Below are 21,949 nucleotides of genomic sequence, written 5' to 3' on the forward strand. Positions count from 1 at the left end.
ATTTTTAATTGCAATTTTACAAAGTTCTTCATGATTAAATTTCAGGCATACAATGTTCCTGCACTAATTCCTTCACCAGTTCCCACTTTCTTCTGTCAATGTTCCCACTTTCTTGCCTCGATGGCAGGCACTTTTTCCCCTCTACCACTGTCTCAGTTTTCCCTTTCCTAACTAGAGGCAAACTTCCTACTGAAGATTTATTCTTGTGTTCTTCATTTCTATTCCTTTTGGGCATTTGTTGTTCCTAATATTTTTTTTTTCATATCTTGCATATGAGAGATCATTCTGCTCCTCTCCCTCAGACTTGTTATAGTCAGCACAGTACTCTCCAGATTCATTCACATAGCAATAAGTTGCATGACTTCAGCTTCTTATGCTCTGAAGTATTCCATTGTGTTTATGTACCATACTTTCTTATTCTGTTCTTGGGCATTTGGGTTGTTTCCAGATTCTGGTCATTGTGAATAATGCTGTAATGAATAGCAAGGACAAAGAGATATTTTCTGCATTGTGCTTTTGGGTTGTTAGGGTATAAGCCCAAAGAGTGGAATTACTGAGTCATATGTAGACCTGAATCCATAAGTTATATTGATGAGAATAGAGATAAAACTCTCAATAACATTGAAGATAGAGGTATCTTTAATGATGTAATGTCAGGAAACAAGCAAGTGGAAGTAAAGATAAACAAATGGAAACTACATTAAATTTCGAAGCTTCTGCACTTCAAAGGATAAGATAATCAAAATACAAAGATACTCTACCGACTATACCACAATTTCTTGATTCACTCATCTGTTGTTGGACAACTTGAGTTGTTTCCAGATCTTTGGCTATTGTAAATAATTCTGACATGAACTTTGGTGTGTGTATATGTCCTTTTGAATAATTTTGTGTGTGTTCTTGGGGTAGATGCTAAGGAGTGGAATTGCAGAATCATATAGCAGCTCTCTTCTTTGTAATTTTTTAGAAGTCTCCAAACTGCTTTCCAAAGAGATTGAACCAAGCAACTGTTCAATCAATAGTGAATTAGTTCCTTTCCCACCACATCAGCACCAGCACTATTGTTTCTGGCTCTGTTATAGACCATTCTTGATCGTGAGGCAATACCTCAGTGTCACTTTGATTTGCATTTCCTGTTACTCAGTGATGACAAACATTTTTGTCCTGTGCTTGTTGACATTTTTATTCAACTTTGAGAAAATGTCAGCTCATGGTCAGTTTTTGATGAATTAGTTTTTCTGTTATTGAGCTTTTAGAATATTTTATATATATTGGATATTAGCTTTTTGTGTGTGTTAGTGTTAGGCCCAGAGCAGTAGGAGAAGCAGCAAAATGCTGCAGGAGCCAGGAATATGATAAACAGTTTCTCCAGGAATCAGGCAGCAATTGATTGATTCCAGCAGGAGCAACCAACTAGCAGGAGACGCAGAATTTCCTAGTCCCCCACTCCAACACTTCAACCCAGGGTTTTATATTATGTGGCATTCATGAGGGGTGGGCTTCTGATAACTGGTGTCTTCACCCTTAAAGAGACAGTAACACTAATGGATGACCAGGGTTCATAAGTTCTAGTTCCTTATAGTGTGATGTATGATGTGCAGAATTTTCTCCCAATCAGTAATGAATCTTTATGTTTAGGTCTAATTTCTTTCATAGTGCAGAAAAAGACTATAAGTTTCACAGACTAAGTTTTATGTATTCCCATTTGTTTATTCTGCTTGTGTCATCTTTGAAGGAAACTTGTTTTATTACAATCAACAGATCAATTAATCAAGACAATGCTAATTAATATATATGCTCCACAATAATTAGCATATATGCTCCAAATGAAGTAGACAAAGTACTTTATACATGTTCCAAGTGAAGTGCACAAAGCTATTATTAACAATCCAAACTAACAGCATTGCAAAAGTAGAAAGGGATTTCAACACCCACTTTCATCCATGAATGAAAACATTGATCGAAATGAAACAATAAATAAAAACAAACAGACAGAAAACCAAGAAGGAAATGACAGCTTTCAATGAAGAATTTGACCAGATAAACCTAATAGAGCACTCCATCCCAAAGAGGCCAAGGAAGCGTGTTTTATATAACTTCAAAAGAGACAGTGGGACCAGATCACAAGTATTAGTGGCTGTTGGCAAAGCAGTAGTAGGATAGTAGGAACCTGTACAAATTTTGAGCAGAAAAGAAACATGATGTGACTTACTTTCCACAGCTCACTCTGGCTCTCAAGAAAATAGAACCTATCACGAGTATAAAGCTTTCTTTATTCCATAAACTAATTTACAAAGGAAACAATCCAAGTTTTACACATGCTACAAAATCCCAATTTAAAGCCAGATAATTCTTGCCAATATTTACCCTGTTACAGATTCATGCTAGTATTTACATTACATATCAAAATATATTCTGAAATTTTTCTTGGCTTCCTATATAGCTAAACTTGTTTTTCCCTCTGCCTTTTTTTTTTTTTTTTTTTTTTTTTTTTTTTTTTTTTTTGCATAGAGTTGTGAAGCCTCATCTCCCACCCTTTCTTCCTAGGTAACTTGACCTTACTTGCAAGACCCCGTCCATTCCTGGGAGGGGTCTTGGAAAAGGTAGATAAAGCCTTTGACCCAGGGGATTCGGGCTTTTTCCGGCTCTCCCCTTTTGGTCTTTGACCAGCATGGAGGTCAAAGGGAAGATGGCTGAAAGGAGTTAAGATGTAGGGATAGCTAAGAATAGCAAATGCTTGAAAGGTTATAATATAGGCCACACATGTGGTGTTAGGGTATGAATAAAGCTGATACTTCCTGACTCCTGTCTCTGGATGAGTGATTCCGCCGTTCACCTAAACCTGGGACCCGCCAGCTGAATGGGGGTTGCGGAGCCACGTGGCTTGGGATGGCAAAGAAATATCTCTCCATCCACCTCCATCCAGGTCCATCGTTAATTATTTAATGCAACAGAGTTGGTTCCTGGATCTGGACCTCTAATAAAATTATAGAAGTATCTAGAATCTCTTTTTAGGATCTGGCATAATTCTCCCCGATGGGGTTAGGTTCAAGCCCAAGATCTGCTCTAGTCAGCTCTGGGATGCTTCTCTGCAATCCATGACATATACAAGAATTGGAGAGTCTTTTAATCAGCATATACCAAACAGCAGGAAACTGAGAGAATGAACAATAACTAATTCCACTTTTTCTTTCCCCCCTAATGCTTTGGTGTTCAACTTCGTGTTGCTAAGGTCACCAGGGCCTCATTCATAACATGCAGTGTCAGGAATCAAACTCAGGACCTCACCTCATATATGCCACACATGCTTTTCACATTTTTGAACTTCGTTCCCGTTACCTTGAAGACACTCTAGATTGATTTATTCCACAATATGTGAATTCCCGAAGTCTTCTGTGTCAGCTCATTGGTTTGCTGTGTAATAAGTGATACCTTGGCTAAGTTTGTTGTGTATGTGAATATTTTAGGGGATTATTATGTTACTGACCCTACCCTGATCGGTGATTGTGCCCTACCCTAGGGTGTGACCTGGCATTCTGCCCCCCACCCTAGGGTAGTACCTGATTCTGCTTCCACCATTGGATGGTATCTGATCCCACCATTGGGCGGTACCTGATTCTGGGGGATAAAAACAAGGGTCTGTGGAAGACAAGGGGCTTTTTGGCTGGAACTTATGCTGAGTCTTTGGACTTCAGTCTTGTCCAACGAATAAAGCTAATATTTCCACAAGCCTGACTGTCTGAGAGCTGTTCACCGGCCATTTCACCTCAGAACCGTCGGCTGGACGGGGTGGCAGACGCGTGCTCCGAGCTAGAGGGGAAAGACCTCATCCTCCATCCCTCCATCAGTCAACCTCTTCAGGGGCTGACTTGCAACAAAGTTAAGCTTTGGGGCTCAGTGTCAGGTTTTAATCTGGCATATGAAGCTGAAATCTGGGAGGGAATCACTACGGTTTAAGGGTAACTATTATTTTTAGACTATGAGTGGAAAATTCTACCTGCTGGGCCAGACTCCTGAGCCAAACTATGTCTCTTTCTCAGGACCTCAGTCCAAAGGCAGATTGGCCACAGAGTCACCAAGAGCTGAAGGGGACTCAGGAGCCAATTTTTTCATGCCTTGAAGCCAAGCTGCCAACCAGGCTGGGTTGCCCCACAGGCAAGCCAAACTCAGGCTCCCAGCACTGAAAACAAATAAAAAGTGAGAAAGGAGTATGTGTCAGAATGGATGAATATTTAATAGTTCCCCAAATAAAATTAAAGCACTATCCCAAGAAAAATAGTATTTGACCAGGCTACATGTACCTGATTCCAGGGATGTTATTCTTGAATGAGTCTGGTCTCTCAGCCTTTCAGGACTCAGGAAAGTGGCTCTCGACTCTGATGGTCACTGGAAATATTGAAAAGCCTGAGGTGCAGGCCATACCTGAGTGTGACCTTCATGAGACTGGGGATTTTGTCAGTATTGCCTATACTCCATGAGTGATTAGCTGTCTCAATGGTGTGTGAAACACCCTTCATCACTAAAAATCCCTCTCAGCCTTTGTATTCTCCTTCTGAATACTCCCTATTCCCTCTTCTTGCCCAAAACTTCAAAGTCAGACCCCAGAGAAGCTTTTAAAGACCCTTTCTTGGGTCAAGAGTGAATACAGCAGTTAATGCACTTGTTTTGCTTGTGACCTATCAGGGTTTGACCTCTGGTATCCTATAATGACTCGAGTGTAGAGCCAGGAATAACACTTAATCACCACTGGGTGTGTCCCCCCCCCATTTTTTTTTGAAATAAAGATTGTTTATCCCCTCCCTCAAAAGTGATTTAGTACTTTTGAAAAAAAAAAGATTATAATGTAAGACCTCTTTCTTTTGGGGGGATACACCCAGTAGTACCCAGGGTTTATTTCTGGTTCTACATTCAGGGATCACTCCTGGTGAGGTGCTTGGGGGACTATGGGATGGGACTATGGGACTATATGGGATGCAAAAATTGAACCCTGGTTGGCCATATGCAAGGCAAGCACCCTATCTACTCTACTACCACTCCAGTCATGTCAGAACTTTTTTTTTTCTTTTTGGGCCACACCCAGTGATGCTCAGGAGTTACTCCTGGATATACACTCATAAATCTCTCCTGGTTTGGGGGACCATGTGGGATGCTGGGAGATCAAACCACATTCTGTCCTAGGTTAGTACATGCAAGGCAAACACCCTACTGCTTGCGCCATCACTCCGGCCCTTGTGTCAGAACTTTTTTAACAGTGAGAATTTTTTACAACTTTATATTTCTAGAACATTCTTTTCAGTGGATTGAGCAAGTTTGTGATTTACTTTTTTTAAAGAAGCTACCCTTAGAGGTTCTTGGGGGCCCAAGGGCCTTTGACTCCATGCTCAGCCCATTATGTGGGCCGGTGATTCATTTCTCAGCCAGCAATGCAGTGCAGTACAGACCAGAGGGCCTCAAGGGCTACTAGGGCCATGCCCGAGGGCGCATGAGATGAAGAACAGACTCGGGGTCCAGGCTTTGTTCATGCTAGGCATGTGTTCTGCTATATGCACTGTTTCCCTGTTAAAGCAGGTACTTGTGGAACTGGAGAAGATAGAACAGTGGGTAGGGCTCTTGCCTTGTATTCAGCTGACCCAGGTCCATTCCTGGCATCCCATATAATCCCCTGAGCACCTCAAGGAGTAATTTCTGGGTACAAAGCCAGGAATAAGTGCTGTAGATGTGCTGTGTCTCAGCAATTCTTGTGGGTCATAGTCCTTTCACAGGAGAAAAACGGGTAACACGAGCAGCCAAATATAAAATATGAAATAAATGAAACCACACAGAGAATGTGGGATCAACACATTTCTGGCAGGAATGCGACAAGTTTAATTTTTTGAGCAGGAAAATTTATAGAGGTAAAATTAGCCACAGGTGAAGAATAATTGTAATCACAAAGCCTAGCATAACAATAATAATACCTAAGGTATGGGTGTGACTAAAAATTCTAAGTTACAAGAGACAAGGTCACAACTCAAGGTAACTCCTTGCAAACTTACTTTAAATGCAAAATCAGGACTAGGAAAAAGTAGGAAATATCTAGAAACTTGATCTTTCTAGGCTAGACTCTATAGTTATAGATAGAAGTTAAGTGAAGGGAGAAACCAAATCCCCAAGAATGAGCTTCCCTATTTCTAAAGGAGGGTCAAGATCTGCATTCTGGTTACGCCCTTGATTACCAGAAACTGCAGTAGCAAAGAGAAAAAATTGTCTTTGCTTTTAGGGCTGGCTATATTCAAAAAAAGGGATACTCACATAAACTTTGGTGCTGGAATTTCTGAGCCAAATTATTTGATAGAGGCTATTATTTTGCTTGATATATACAAAGGAGAGATAGTCAAAGACTGGCTGAAATTGTAATGCCAGGCATCTCTTTGGAAATTCCTCAACCATCCACGCAGGGGGAAAAAGGCATCCACAGTGGGCCTTTTGAGGAACCCCATGGGGGTTAAATTAGTTCTACCCACCAGGAAAACCTGAGGATACATCTGGTGGGCTGAGCCCCCCTAAAAGCTTAGGTATGCCCTGGCAAATAAGCCCTGAGCATCACAAGCTGTGGCCCAAAAACAAATAAATAAAGCATGTACTTTGTTGTTTTTCCTTGGGAGGCCTCACACTCATACCAACTCACAATAGTCAGGGGCTACCTCTCTAGTGTGGGTCCCACTGCCAGATGGGCTGGCTGCCTGAAGACTCTGTCTTGGCTCTCATGTCCACCTCCTCTGCCCCTATGCCCACTCTCCAGCTCAGAGGCCTTTCAGAAGGGCGGAAGGAAAGGAGCCAAGAAAGTGATGATCGTCATCACGGATGGTGAGTCCCACGACAGCCCGGACCTGGAGAAGGTGATACAGCAAAGCGAGAAAGACAATGTGACCAGATACGCAGTGGCCGTGAGTCCGCCCAGAAAACCCCACCCCGCCCTGCTAATTTCCCCAGCCCTGACCCTTCCCTGTCCCGCCCCCACCCTGGACCCCGCCCTGGACCCCACCACACCACTATGTAGAGACTTTGCTCCCCCTCTGTTAGGGACGCCCACCCCAAGAGTCAGTCCTCTCTGGGCAGTGGACACACTGTTCAGTTCCTCCAGTAGACCTTTCTTTGTTTCACCCTTTCTCCTAAGAGTGGTGGGTGACTCTTCTTCCTGCCCTGCCCTGATGGAGAGGTGTGGAGGTGGGCCACATCCTCCACTGCCAGGGATATCCTGAATCTTCAGAAAGCTTGAATGAAATGGGCTAATACAAATGTTAGGGACCAGTAGACATGTTTGGTTCCTAAAGATATTTTCAAATCTAAAATAAGAAAAAGCTAGAGCCACCCTACTCCCAAACTACTACGACCTCCCAGAACAGAGACCTTAGCTGGTCTTTACATGGGATTCTGTTTTGGAATGCATGGAGGGTGAACAGTTGAACTGGGAACAGTTCAACATGTGTCCACCCAGGTTTGATTCCCCCCAACACTGTATGTATCAATAACCTCAAGCATCATGGGGTGCAGCCTGGAGGCTCCCAGCACTGCCAGGTGGCCTGGGTATCCATAGGCCTGAGCAAGTACCACAGCCTCAGCCCTTGCATTGAACTGCAGCTTGGATGGCCCATAAAGCCTCAGGGCCCCCTGAGCATCACTAGGCAGGCAAAAACATTTTTGTAAAGCATGTGAAGTTCACAGATGTGACTTGCCTGTCACGATTAAAGTCCCCAGTTCAATCTCTCACACTGGGGGAAAAAATAGAACGAAAAATGGAATGCATGTGGAACCTTAAGGAATGCTTGGGAAAGAGTGTTTCTGGGACCTGCAGCTGTGCTCCAGCCTCCTTGAGGTCCCTTCCCCCATCCCCTGGCAGGTCCTGGGCTACTACAACCGCAGGGGGATCAATCCAGAAGCATTTCTCAATGAAATCAAGTACATCGCCAGCGACCCCGACGACAAGCACTTCTTCAACGTCACCGACGAGGCAGCCCTTAAGGACATCGTTGATGCCCTGGGCGACAGAATCTTCAGCTTGGAAGGTGGGCACTGTTTGGGATAGGGCCCACACACCAACTCACATCAGGAAGCCCATGAGCACCCACCAGCTAAGGCGACTTGGACGCCCAGCCCCTGAACATCAGGAATGATGCTGAAGGTTCCCCAGGCTGCCTGGTGGTCTTGCTGTCCCAGAGGGTCCTTCCCACAGAGGAACCACATGGGGAGGACTTAAGAGACTTGCCAAAGTTACCACAGCTTGGCAGGGAGATTGATGGGATTAAACTCCAGTTGCCAGATTTAGCAGATCTAAAATACAATATTTGTAGCAGACATATACCAAAACATTCCTCTTGTTATTCTGAATTTCACATTGTACTGCCCCTCCCCCTTATATTTTGTCTGGCAACCCCAACTTGAACCCAGCTGGGCCTGGCTCCATAGCCTGCAACACTTTAAACCCAGTGCCTCTCCTTCCCTCACTCCAAGGCAATTTCTGCAGTTCTCTCCTTGGGAGAGGGGGTTTGTCCATATCTTGCACTGGGATTTTGCCCACATCTATCTTCTTTGCACCAGACATTACTAGAGTGGCCTTTCCCATTCTGGGCTTTGGCAATGAGATAGTGTGTGTGTGTGTGTGTGTGTATGTGTGTGTGTGCGTGCGTGCGTGCGTGTGTATGTGTGTGTGTGTGAGAGAGAGAGGGGGGAGAGAGAAAAAAGAGAGAGAAGGGGAGAGAAAGAGAGAGGAGAGAGATGGGAGAGAGAAGGAGAGAGAGGAGAGAGAGGGAGGAGAGAAAGAGTGAGAGGAGAGAGGGGGGAGAGAGAGAGGAAGTGAGAGAGCAGTATTCCAAACCCTCAGAAATCTGCAGCACCATAGGAATGATCATATACAGGCAAAGGAAAAGGAGGAGGAGGGGAGCCAGATTCCATAAAGGAATAGGGAGTATGAACTGAAATTTAGACTCGAAACAGAACTACATTGTTCACTTCAGTGTCATTCTTCTCCAAATGGTGACTTTGGATGAGAAGAACATTGACTGGCCAGACAGATAGTACCATAGATAGAGCACTTGTCTTGCAAGTGACTGACCTGACTTCTTTTTTTTTTTTTTGGTTTTTTGGGCCACACCCGTTAGATGCTCAGGGGTTACTCCTGGCTACGTGCTCAGAAATTGCCCCTGGCTTGGGGGGACCATATGGGACACCGGGGGATCGAACCATGGTCCTTTCCTTGGCTAGCGCTTGTAAGGCAGACACCTTACCTCTAGCGCCATCTCACCGGCCCCTGACCTGACTTCTATCCCTGGCACTGCATATAGTCTCCCATGCCTACCTGGAATGACCCCAGAACACAGAGCCAGGAATAAGCCCTGAGCACTGTCAGGTGTGACACCTCCCAAGGGGAGAAAAAAAAAACATTGGCTGGCTTGTAGATACCCAGGGTTTAGGGTGGGGGCCCTGGAGGAAGGGCTTCCTGCACACAGAGGTGCTTGTCCATGTCAACAGTGGTGACAGGTTCTCCCTCTGATGGGGAGTTGGCATTTAGAAATCATCTAATGGGATCTGGAACCAAGTCCAGCCAATAACAGGATTGAACAAAGTGGGAAATTTCATTTCTTGCCAAAAATGCAGACTGTCTTTCCGGATGCTCAGATGTTCCTTACTTTGCCAGTCTCACAGTCCCTGGGGAGGTTGGCTGCCCAGCCCTGGTTTGCAGGGCACTTACCAACAACCAAACAGGAATCCAAGAGACTGGAGTTTTGCCCTCCTAAGCCACTGGGTCTCCTGGGTTTTTCTGCTGAGGACCGAGGTTCAGCCATCCTGGCCTCTGCTGGGGGGTGGTAGGAGCTGTGTAAATGTGTGGTGCTGACTGCCACCTGTCTGTCCTTTGGTTTCAGGCACCAACAAGAATGAAACCTCCTTTGGCCTGGAAATGTCTCAGACCGGCTTCTCCTCACATGTGGTAGAGGTGGGTAGAGTGGGAGCCCCCCATCTTATCCCTGGACATCATCATCCCTGTGCCATCTGGTCCTGGGGTCCACTTAGCTCCTTTTTGGAAGCTACAACTCTTGTTGCAACTCCTGTCTTAGAAGCTATATCCAAGGCACAGGCTCCTCCTCTGCAGAGCCCAGATGGGGATGTGGGCTGGGTGTCCATACATCTGTACCAGGGTGAGGCCCAGTCCCCGGCAAGAGTGGGATGCTGTGCAGACACACCATATGCACCCCAGCCGGTGGCCCTGTGGGCGTCTACTCTTTAGGCACACAGAGGTTGGGGGTCACTGCGGTCACTGCAACTTCCAGCTGTGCTCCCTCTGTGTTTCGACCAAGGAGAAATGAATTGGTGCCTGGGAGTGGGAAAAGGCTAAGTGTGGGGGCATTGCCCTTCCCCTCACCCCCCAAACCAGACATGTGTCTGCCCCTTTTTTGCCCCAAAGTTCTGCTGACCCTGTTCCATGTAGATCTCTCTCATGACTATAGGGGATTGATTCCACACCTCCCCTATGAGGACTGAGCATAGAAATCCCTACCCTGTGAGAGGTCAAGGGGTCAAGGGGTGTCTGAGCCTGAGCCCATGCTGGAAAGGGCACCCCACGTGGCAAGTGGCAGGCAGATGGGGCTGCTCCAGCCCTCTCACAGCCTTGCCTGAGCTGTACGGAGCAACTGAGGCCTCCAGAAGCCAGCCCTGAGCTGGCAGCATCTGTGACACAGGTCCTTGCCATCCTACTATATGTGGCCTGGTGATCCTATGTGCTGGCTGCTAGGACATGCAGACAGTATGTAGCACCCTCCTTCTCCAGGAGCCTGCAGAGTCACTACATGACTCTGGGGCAGGACATTGTTCATTCCAGGTGCCTCTTCAGGGCTTGGTTCTTCTTCTGAACTGTGACAAGTTACCTAGATTCTGTCTGTTTTCATTAAGTTCAGAGGGGAGTCAGAGGAAGGGATGAAAGTGAGAGGTTTCAGACAGGATGGGAGCACAGCCAAAAGGGTTCAGCACACTCTGTGACCAGGAGGGGCTTTGGGGCCACAACACCATCCTTGACCACTCTGGCCCAGCAGAGGCCTCCAGAGAGACATACCCCTCCATTTTGGAGGATACTGCGTCTCTGGACTACAAGGCAGGTGGTGTCCACTCTCAAGGATGAGTTCATTCAGGAGACATAGAGGGTGCTGGGGATGACTGTGTGGCCTCAGAGTCCCCTGGACACAATTGATGGTGTAAGCAGGGACAGAGTAGATGATGGTGCTGGTAGGGATGGACTCGATCTGCCCAGCCTATGAAATAGTAACTTACATGAGGCAGTTTTAGGATTTTGCACACAGTCCAAAGAAAGCTTAGTCCAGATTCAAACCTCAAGGAAAGTAAAGGGTTCATCCTCTGATTCCCACCAGGAGTGATATCTGAGCACTGCTGGGTGTGACCAGAAAATTGAAAAATTTTAAAAAGATTCCTAATAAGGAAGCTCTGAAATTAGGATTTGGGCAGTTTTGAATCTGGGATCATACTGTAGTTTCCTGTGGGCCCTAGATACTGTCCTTGCATTCAGGCCAACTTATCCATGACTAGACTATGAGATTTAGAGCCTCCAGGTATTAAACCCTCCTTTCATCACTTTGGATTAGTTTCCTTCATTATTTATTGACTCAGATAGGCAAAAATGAGTTTATATACAAAACTGGCAGTAAACACAATGGCTTTAAGGCTTCAGCAGCTCAGAGCCTTAGAGATTCATCAGTAATCTTAGCTATGCCAGGCATAAGCCCAGAAGGGCCAGGGGCAAGGAGGGGAAGCTAGGAGGCTGGGATGGCAAGGAAGAGTGGAGGGTGTTTACCTGCCTTGGCCTAGAGCTAACTGTCCATGGTTTCCCCAGCCCCAGCAGCATCAAAGATAGAAAAAAGAGGTTGAAGCCATAGAAGGGCACTTGCTTTCCACATGGGTAGTCCAGGTCATCAGAGCCCCATATGATCACTAGCCCCACCAGGAGTGATTCCTAAGGACAGAACCAGGAGTTAGTCCTGAGCACTGCCAAAAGTGGCATTGTTAGGGTTTGAGAAGCCACAGGTGGCAGAGATTTAAAAGCAAAGGTAGAAGCAGTCTGTCAAATAATTTTGGGACAGTGTTTTTGCTTTAACCGATGTATGCCTAACACCGTTGCATGAATTTTCTTCTGCAGGGGACAGGTCTTTATCTGGGGAGACCTGCTCATGACCCCCTCATCCTGCCATTGGAGACTTCACAGTCACTGCCCTAGAGGCTTTTAGTCAGTGGTCCCATGCCTGAAGGGATATTCCATCTGCCCCAATGAAAAGAGATTTAGAGGTACAGAGAGTCAAAAAAGAAGGAAAGGCAGGAAAGTGAGTTGAGTCCAGGTTACCAACCACCTCAAAACCCAGAGAGAGAGAAAGAGAGAGAGAGAGAGAGAGAGAGAGAGAGAGAGAGAGAGAGAAGCTTTAGGGAGTGCTGGGAGGCTTGGCAGGCCCCCAGCCATCCCTGTCTTTTTCCCCTGACTCCAGGCCTCCCCTGGGTGCCAGTTCAGATGGCCAGAAGTGGGTTCAGGTGGACCCTTAGGGGTCCTCAGGCTTCCCCCCTCCCTGTGTACTCCAGGAGGGAGGTGCATGGGGAAGAGGGCAGGCAGACATCTGGCTTCTGGGTTCCCCTTTGAATCTGGAGGTCAGCTCTTGCCAGGTATGGGATTTGGGGAGGCCTCATGTCGGTGGCCTTCTCCCAAGCCTGGTGGGTGCTGGGAGGCTTGGCAGGCCCCCAGCCGTCCTTGTCTTTTACCCTGACTCCAGGCCTTCCCTGGGTGCCAGCTCAGATGGACAGAATTGGGTTCAGGTGGACTCTTAGGGGTCCTCAGGCTTCCCCCTCCCTCCATACTCCAGGGGGGAGGTGCATGGAGAGAAGGGCGGGCAGATATCTGGCTTCCAGTTTCCCCTTTGATTCTGGAGGCCAGTTCTTGCCAGGTATGGGATTTGGGGAGGCCCCATGTCGGTGGACTTCTCCCTACCCTGGGGAGTGCTGGGATGCTTGGCAGGCCCCCAGCCCTCCCCCTCTTTCTCCCCTGGACTCCAGGCCTTCCCTGGGTGCCAGCTCAGATGGTTAGAAGTGGGTTCAGGTGGATTCTTAGAGGTCCTCAGGCTTCCCCCATCTCTCCATACTCCAGGGGGGAGGTGCATGGGGAGGAGGGCAGGCAGATATCTGGCCTCCGGTTTCCCCTTTGATTCTGGAGGCCAGCTCTTGCCAGGTATGGGGTTTGGGGAGTCCCCATGCTGGAGGCCTTCTCCCTAGCCTGGGAAGTCCTGGGAGGCTTGGCAGGCCCCCAGCCGTCCTCCCTTTCTTCCCTGGACTCCAGGCCTTCCCTGGGCACTAGTCCAGGTGGACTCTATAGGGGTCATCAGGCTTTCCCCCTACTTCTCCCTACACTAATGGGAATGCTGGCTCTGGGAGTATTATGGGCATCAGTGTAGGACAATCAGTGTAAATTCTGTTTGTATCAGAGGAAAACCAGCAGTTCTGACCCTCACAGGCTAACTTTACTGCCTCCTCTATGCTCCACTCCCTGATGGAGTTTAGGGACCACACACCCTCACAGTTCCCCCACCTTGGGAGATGACAATGACTCTGAAAGCCTCCCAGGAGATTTCTGCAGCTGCTTCTCATTTTGGGTTTTGGGTTTTGGGTTTTTAAGGCTGCGCCCAATGTTGCTCAGGACTTACTTGTGGCTCTATGTTCAGGCATCACTCCTAATACTGGGAATTAAACCAGTGTCAGCCATGTTCAAGGCAAGCACCCTGCTCACTGTACTATCACTCAGGCCCCCAGCTACTTCTAAAGTTTCCAGTATACAATGCTCCCCCTGCAATACAAGTCTTCCTGCAATGTCTGTTTCTCCAGCCTTGATCCCAAACACTTTTTGATTACTCCATCCTCCTACCTCAGCACACATCCAACACTAGCAGAAACTACTCAAGCTCTTAGCAACCTCTTTGACCTCCAAATGCTAATGGAAACACTGACATCAAATGCTGGCAAGAACCTGACAGATCCATAGAGTCTTTCTAAGGGTGATTTTGAGAATGTTGCTTTGGCCCCTTTTTGCACATCAAAAATAGGTGCCCTGGAATGGCTGCTACTCTCTGAGTCTCTCCAGAGACCCTAACCAGCAATCTTGGGTGTAGTGGCTGGGCCGGGACCTCACATCCCAGAGGAGGCTTTGCTCTCTCCTTCTTCTTCCAACCTTCCTTCCCAGAGGTTTCTCTCCTTACTGGGGTAAACAGCAGAGCAGGCATTGAGGAGGTGGACCTGAGAATCATCTGCTGGTCCCTCCTTCTCCATAACACAGCATTCCAGTCCAGGGCGTTGGATGCATTTGGGACCATAGCAGAACTCGGTTGTTGGCACTGTCTGTAGCACTCCTAGCTCAACTAGGAGATGGATTTGCTTGGGTTAAGGGCCTGTTCTAGGCCACGCTGAAAGTCTGAACCCTCCTGTTCCTGGACCCTAAAGTGATTTGACTGCCATCAGTCAACCACCATCATTGCCCCAGTCCGTTGGGCTTGGAATGGGTTTTTGTTTTTTTTGTTGGTTGGTTTGGGGCCACACCAGACAGTACTCATGGATCTGCATTCAAGGATCACTCCTTGCAGGACTCAGAGTGCCCTAGATGGTGCTGGAGATTGAACCCAAGTCAGCCGCATGCAAGGCCACCGCCTATTCATGCTACTATCTCTCTAGCCCCTGGCCTTGGGAAGATTTTTAAACGTATTGTTGTTTTCATGCATTAAAAGAGTTTCTACTTCAAATATCATTGTTTCTTGAAAATGATACAGATGTCCAGAAATAAGCTTCCCACTTCATGAAAACAAAGGGACTGTATCCCTGGATTAGGGAGAGGTACCCTGGACCTCTTGGTTTAAGGAACTATAAAAAAAAGCTGAGCTTTCTCTAGAGAGAAGCCAAGTGACTTTGACCTAAATAAGCAACTCAGCTCTGAGCTCCCCCTAGTGTTGGGAGAAAGCGGCTCCTACAAGGCTCTGACCATGTTCTGAGCTCAGTACATAGGTGCTCTAGTCCCTCCTAGTCCCCTCTTCTCTTAAGGTTCTCCCATACTAGGGCACACAGAAATGTATGTTAAAAACGGGAGCAAGAACATATGATCTAAAACTCCATCTTTCCTGGGCTGGAGCATAGCACAGCGGATAGGGCATTTGCCTCGCACATAGCCGACCCAGGTTTGATCCCAGGCATCCCATAATGATTTCCCTGAACCTTCGAGGAGTAATTTCTGAGTACAGAGCCAGGATTAACCCCAGAGTGCTGCAGGGGTGTGGCCCAAAAACAGAAACAAAAACAAAAAATAAATAAAACTATGTCTTCGAGAGATTATACACTTGCTGTATTTGATCCTTGGTCCCCCAAGCTCTGCCAGGCATTATTCTTGTGCAATCAAGTGTGACCCCCTAAAAGTCCCCCCAAAGCCCCCAAAACTCTAAAAGATACATAATAAAACTCCTTCTTCCTAACAAGTCAGTCAGTCAACATGCTCAGCTTTGTCCACTGACCTCTTCCAGGGCCTAGCATGGAGCCTGATCCATAAAGTGCTCAAACAAACAAACAACAAATGAACAGAAAAAGTGGGATCAATCTCAGAGGCTCCCTTCATTCTCTCCTGGTGCCTATATCCAGGCTGGCCCCTACAGCACTGATTTCTCCCCATTCTGTACACACAACTTCCTCAGCCACCCTAGGCTTCCAGATATCCATATTGTCCTGGTCCCGCCTAAGTTCCAACCCTCCCAAGATCCTGGCCCTTCTTGATGGAATACTGACTTGGTCATCATTGTGAGCCTGTTTCCCCACTGAACAGGGGTCTCACCAAGGTTTCGGGGGTGTGGTTCCCTAACAGTGTACACTTTTCCCTGTAGAGAAATCTCTTTTGCTATATACTATACTGATTCAGACTCACCTCTCCTATTCACTTACATAGTACTCAACTATACTTAATCTAATATAAAACCAGGCTCTGACCTCTATCCAGCCCCAGGCCTTCCCACCTGCCACCCGCTTCCCCCAGCTCCTCTGCAATGTGACTCTGTTCATCTCTCCTGTTTCTCATTTGTTTTTCTCTAATGCTCATCTCAGTTTCCTTCAAATATCCTAATAGCACTCAGCAGACTCTTCATGACACTAGCCACAATGTGCAACTCATCAGTTATTTGCCTGTTTGCATCTAGACTCTCTGTGCAGACAAAGGAGACAGCCCAGTACCAGAATTATCAGGCACCAAATAGACACTGGGTGGACTTTGAAGAGAAAAGATGTGATTCACCCACAAGAAGTCACTCAGGAACACCCCCCCCCACCATGAGTAGGAGCAGGCTGAGTGCAGGGGGACAGGTTGAAGGAAGTGACGTATTTCCAGAGACTGTTTAAAGTTCAGAGAGGAAGGGAGGTTAGAACTGAGAGTCAGAGCTTATTTCTGGAACATTCCTTCTTACCCAAAATCCTATCCTTGGAATCAGCTTGACCCTCAAGTTCAGCTAAGGATGAGATGGAGCAAAAGATACTTGGCTCAAAACAAAATAAAATAAAAGATACTTGGCTCACTTGGACTGTAGGTCAGAGTGTGAGGTAATTTGCCCAGGGAAAGGCCCTAGAGGTGACCACCATGGTAGCCACCACAGGCCACCATCTATGTGAGTCCCTCCCCATGCCAGGACGGGATTCTGCTGGGAGCTGTGGGCGCCTATGATTGGACCGGGGCTGTGCTGAAGGACACTGGCGCTGGAAAGCTGATTCCTGTCCAGGACTCCTATCTGCAGGAGTTCCCTAAGGAGCTCAGGAACCACGGCGCATACCTGGGTGAGATCCGTCGCTGTGGGCTGCGTGCAGGGCCGACTGTGTGTCTTGCCTTGAGCTCAGGCCACTTCTCTCAGGGGGGTCCCCCAATGGTACAAGGGAAGAACTGCCTCGCCCTGCCCTTCACCCCACTGAGCCCCAGCCCTGCTGGGGGCCTGCCGAGACCAGCCCATTTCTCCTGTGCCAGGGTACACGGTCACATCCGTCGTGTCCTCCAGGCAGGGCCGGGTGTACGTGGCCGGAGCCCCCCGGTTCAACCACACCGGCAAAGTCATATTGTTCACCATGCACAGTAACCGGAGCCTCACGATTCATCAGGCACTGCAGGGAGAGCAGGTAAATGGGGCACATGGGAAAGGGGATGCTGGCAGGGTCTTATCTCACTCCCACCTCCATAAACACCCACCCAGGTGGGGTGACACATGTCTACACATCACCAGCCTGGTGTTGTCCCCAGAAAGAAACCTTTGCAAGTAGTTTCTTGCCTGCACTTCAATGTCCCTCATCTGTTGCATTTTCATTTTCCCATGACCACAAGTGTCTCTCTGCTCACGTCTAGGGTGCATGCTAGAAGTTGAAGCTCCTGGGCCCCAATTGCCAAGGCAGTGGCCATCATGGCCCTCAAGCCACTTGTATACTACCAGAGTGGGGGGGACATTCTGTGTGCATGTGTGTTGGGGCCCTGTGGGTCCCCCATTTAAATGCTAACTTCTTTCCTTTCCCTGCATGACCACATGCACTGTTTTTGCACCACCTGTGTTTCTGAATCATATTGCTCAGTCTCCTTTTGGACTGTCATGAGTGCAAACAGGAAACTAGGAAGATAGTCACAGAGAGAGACAGGGAGAAAATGGGTTTCTGATCAAGTCACTTCAGTCACCAAGGAAACTGCAATCCCAAAAAGCAACATCCTTTTTTCCAGGATGGTGGGTGGATGAATGGCTGCATAGAGTTCAGAATCCAGGACACACAGCCTGGAGAGATAGTACAGCAGAGAAGGCTCTTGCCTTGCACTTGGTTGACCAGAGTTCAATTCCTGGTACCCCATAAGGTCCCCCAAGTCTGCCAGGAGTTAGCCCTGGGCACAGAACCAGGAGTAATTTCTGAGTACCTCAGAGTGAGGACCCAAAGCAAAAACAAAATGGGGCAGGAGATATAGTATAGGGTTACCCTTTCTTGCTGTCAATCCAGACTTGAGCCCTGATACTGTTTAGTGTCTTCCAACTCCTTGCCAGAAATGATTCCTTGAGCATGAAGTCAGGAGTAGGCCCTGAGCTTTTCTGAGAGTGGCCACAAAACAAAGCAAAGTGAACAGAATCCAGGACTTACATTGAGGCAGCCAGCATTCTGTGGCTTCCTTTATTCCCCAAAACTCTCTGGAGCCCAGGAACAGGCCTTTCTCCTGAATATTCTGCTGCCTTGGCCTGAGATCACATCCCCAGTGACTCTGATCCCGTCTCTGTGGGGAACCAGCCCTTACCACCCCTTCCTACCCCCCTATCCCCACATCCCTCCACCAGCTGTTCCAGGCTCTTTGGAAACCCAAGGCCAACCCTGAAGAACTGGAGGGAATTTGCTGATGAATTTATGACATTTTTACTTCCCAGTTCCACTTTCAGCATCCGAACAAGAAACCACATTTAGCTGAAGGCAGCTAAATGAAGTGAATTTGAACACCATGTCCCACATAGCTGAGGCCACATATTTAGATAAGGGCCTCCTTGCTTGCTCTGTCTTCATTTATGCTCTATGTAGGCACGATCCCCCTCGTGTCCATGATGTCCTTAGTCTCTTCTGCATTTTTAAGCTAGTTTAAGAAGCCTTTCATGGTTGAGCAAAGATTTCTTCTAAAGACACTCCAAGCCAGGGAGAATCATAATCTTAAACTTCAGATAGACCAAAGTTCTGACCCCTTCGATCCATGAGCCAGTGGCTGGGCTTCACGTCCCTCCCCGAAATAAAAGCAATGATCTTTCCTGAGAAGGGCATGACCCACAGCTTTATCCACTCTACTATCACTCCCAGAACCAGAAACAACTAGTGAGTCCTGGGTATTTTTGGATATGACCCATTACCACTCCTAAAAAAGGAAAGAAAAAAATAACCAATGAAATCATGGAAGGGAAGATGCCTGGAGAAGGATGAAGGGCAATAGAGCAGATGATCTGCCCTGGATGGGAAGCATTGTGTTGGGTGGGGAGCACCTCCACTGCCCTCCCTGTCCCTGTACGCAGATAGGCTCTTACTATGGAAGCGAGATCACATCGGTGGACGTGGATGGAGATGGGCTGACAGATGTTCTGCTGGTGGGAGCACCCATGTACTTCAGCGAGGGCCGTGAACGAGGCAGGGTCTACATGTACATCCTAAGACAGGTACCACTGTGGGACCCTGGGCAGCTTTTAGGTGCTCCTTTATCAAGACTGAGAGAAGGGCCTGAGCAATAGTACAATAGATGGCCAACCCGGGTTTGATCCCCAGCACCCCCTATGGTCCCTGAGCACCACCAAAAATGATTTCTGAGTACAGAGCCAGGAGTAAGCCCTAAGCATTGCCAGGTTTTATTTAAAAAAAAAAAAAAAAAAAGACTGAGGGGAGATGAGAAAAACTGAGTCAGTGGAGTAAGGGGTAAAGGTGGGAGAGAATTATCTAGGATCTGGGGACACAGTGGGGAGAAGGATTGCTGCTTGCATGTGCAGCAGAAAGGTCTGGCCCTGAGGATCCCCCAAGCTTATCCTTCCCCAATTCTGTAGAAACGCTTTGTCTATAATGGGACGCTGAGAGATTCCCAGACCTTCCAAAATGCTCGCTTTGGTGCCTCCATTGCTGCCGTCCGGGACCTCAATCAAGATGCCTACGAAGATGTGGTGGTGGGGGCGCCTCTGGAGGACAGCCACCAAGGAGCCATCTACATCTTCCATGGCCACCGGGGCAGCATTCTTAGGCAGCCCAAGCAGGTGAGCTTGGGTGAGCATGAGAGCAGGTGGAACTTATCCTGGAGGTCATTGCGGCTCGAGGACTGTATCCTGGCGAGAGGGATAATATTGATGCAGTGTATGTGTCTGTAGGATGCATCTTTCCTTTTGATGCCAGCCCAGGGTAGCTTGTGTGAAGTAGGGAGGAGAGAGAAGCGGCAGCTCTAAGAAGGGAATCTGCCACTTTCTCTCCACCTCTTCCCCTCAGGGGGGAAGTGACTGGGAAATAACAACTGTGGATCCTGCTCTTTGCGAGAAAGATCAGTACTAGAGTTTATCCAGACCTTTTAGGCCTTTGTCTTTCTCTCACAGAAAAGAATTTCAGGAGGAGGCAAGCAGCAAAGTAAAAAGAGGTTTTATTTGGAAGCTCTGAAAGAGAAAGAGAAAAAGAAAGAGAGGGGGTGAGAAAAAGAGAGAGATAAGTGCTCAAAAGAGTCAGGCTTCTCTAGAGTGGCCAGAGCCCCAGTACATGTTTCAGTGTTTAAGTATGAAAGTTCGCATCCCAAAAGGGGAGAGGGGGACAGCATGTGCAAAGACATGACATGGGCATGACTGGCAACATGCATGTGCCATCAGCAGCACACATGCATTCTTACTTTTTTCCAAGTTGGCATTTATAGGGTTTTTCCCAAGCTGCCTACATGGGGTTTGTAACTAGGGTGGTTGCCAGGCAGAAGAGTTGGGAGAAGTTGATGATCAAAAGATGTTTCTTTCCTGGCCTTTGTTCCTGCTGAAGCTTCTCGCAGAGGAGGCCAAGCTTTCTCTGGGTCTTCTCTGGCACTAATAAAGGTGTGATCCAAACTTAGTTTCTGTGTCCATGAGGTGGGTCTTGGCAGTAGCTTTTAGCACCTTGGAGCTAATGACAAACACTTCTTCAAATCCCATCTCCTGGTTGTATTCCTTCTGGAGAACTCATTTCAGAGTGCTCCCCTAACTCCCTACCAGCCTGTTTTCCTTTGAACACCCATTCCCCACCTAACATGACCCTCCCCACAGGGCCCTCACCTATCTCCACCTGTGTCCATGCCAGGCCCTGCAAACTTGTAAGAACTTCAGGCATCAAGGGATAGACGGGAGAAGAGTGTTTGGGGTTGTGGAACTCCCTGGTGGATTTGAACAAGCTTTTCTGGACTCTCATCCTCACTGTCCTAAACTCTTTGGTCACTATTTCCTGCAGAGAGTTGCTGCCTCCCAGCTGTCTTCTAGTCTCCAGTATTTTGGCGTCAGCATCCATGGGCAACTGGACCTCAATGAGGATGGTCTCGTGGACCTGGCAGTGGGTGCACTGGGCAATGCTGTGATTCTATGGTTGGTTCCCCACTTCTCTTGACTCTTGGGGTGCTGGAGGGGAGGAAACAAGTTTTTCCGTATTCCTCTGAGATTCTTCTCAAAACAGTTGAGCAAGGAATTAACTTCAGTAGTAGGAGATGGGTCCTAAGGGATAGCACAGCAGACAGGGCACTTACCTTGCATGTGCCCAACCCAGGTTTGATCCTCGGCATCCTATATGGTCCCCAGAACTCTGCCAAGAGTGACTCCTAAGTGCAGGGCAAGGAGTAAGCCTTGAGCACGGCCAGGAGTGGCACAAAAACAAAGTGTGTGTGTATGAGAAAACACATTTATAAAATTCACTCAATATTTTAATTATCTGATCATCTGCACTATAGCATTTTGGTATGTTGCCTCCCAACCTTTGCCTGCAGAGAATTTTCTTTTTTTTTGTTTTGTTTTTTTGTTTTTGTTTTTGTTTTTGGGTCACAGTCGGCGCAGCACTCAGGGGTTACTCCTGGCTCTATGCTCAGAAATCGCTCCTGGCAGGCTCAGGGGAACATATGGAATGCCGGGATTCGAACCACCGACCTTCTGCATGCAAGGCAAAAAGCCTTACCTCCATGCTCTGGCCCCTACATAGAATTTTCTATCACTGGCTTCATAGTAGTTACAAAACTTTGAAACAGCATTAAACAGAGATAGCATATGACTACATAGAGAAAACGTTCTCTGAACTCAAGAATATCACGATTGAAGCTGGAGCGATAGTATAATGGATTGGGCACTTGCCTTGCACCCAGATTCAATTCGCAAACACTCCATATAGTCCTGTGAGCCTG

The 21,949-nt window shown here is 47.5% G+C and overlaps 1 protein-coding gene across 1 annotated transcript in view; it reads left to right on the forward strand.

Annotated features, from left to right (window-relative positions):
• The window catches only part of ITGA11 (integrin subunit alpha 11), a 140,822-nt gene that overhangs the window by 94,064 nt on the left and 24,809 nt on the right, over nt 1–21,949 (forward strand). Inside the window, exons 8-15 of the mRNA XM_049778609.1 lie at nt 6,782–6,926; nt 7,880–8,045; nt 9,900–9,970; nt 16,722–16,866; nt 17,051–17,199; nt 19,098–19,238; nt 19,617–19,820; nt 21,016–21,146. Of these exons, the coding sequence (XP_049634566.1) occupies nt 6,782–6,926; nt 7,880–8,045; nt 9,900–9,970; nt 16,722–16,866; nt 17,051–17,199; nt 19,098–19,238; nt 19,617–19,820; nt 21,016–21,146 (1,152 nt within the window). The remainder of the gene's footprint in view (nt 1–6,781; nt 6,927–7,879; nt 8,046–9,899; nt 9,971–16,721; nt 16,867–17,050; nt 17,200–19,097; nt 19,239–19,616; nt 19,821–21,015; nt 21,147–21,949) is intronic.

The sequence above is a fragment of the Suncus etruscus genome, chromosome 1 (assembly GCF_024139225.1).
Source record: "Suncus etruscus isolate mSunEtr1 chromosome 1, mSunEtr1.pri.cur, whole genome shotgun sequence".
Lineage (NCBI taxonomy): Eukaryota > Metazoa > Chordata > Mammalia > Eulipotyphla > Soricidae > Suncus > Suncus etruscus.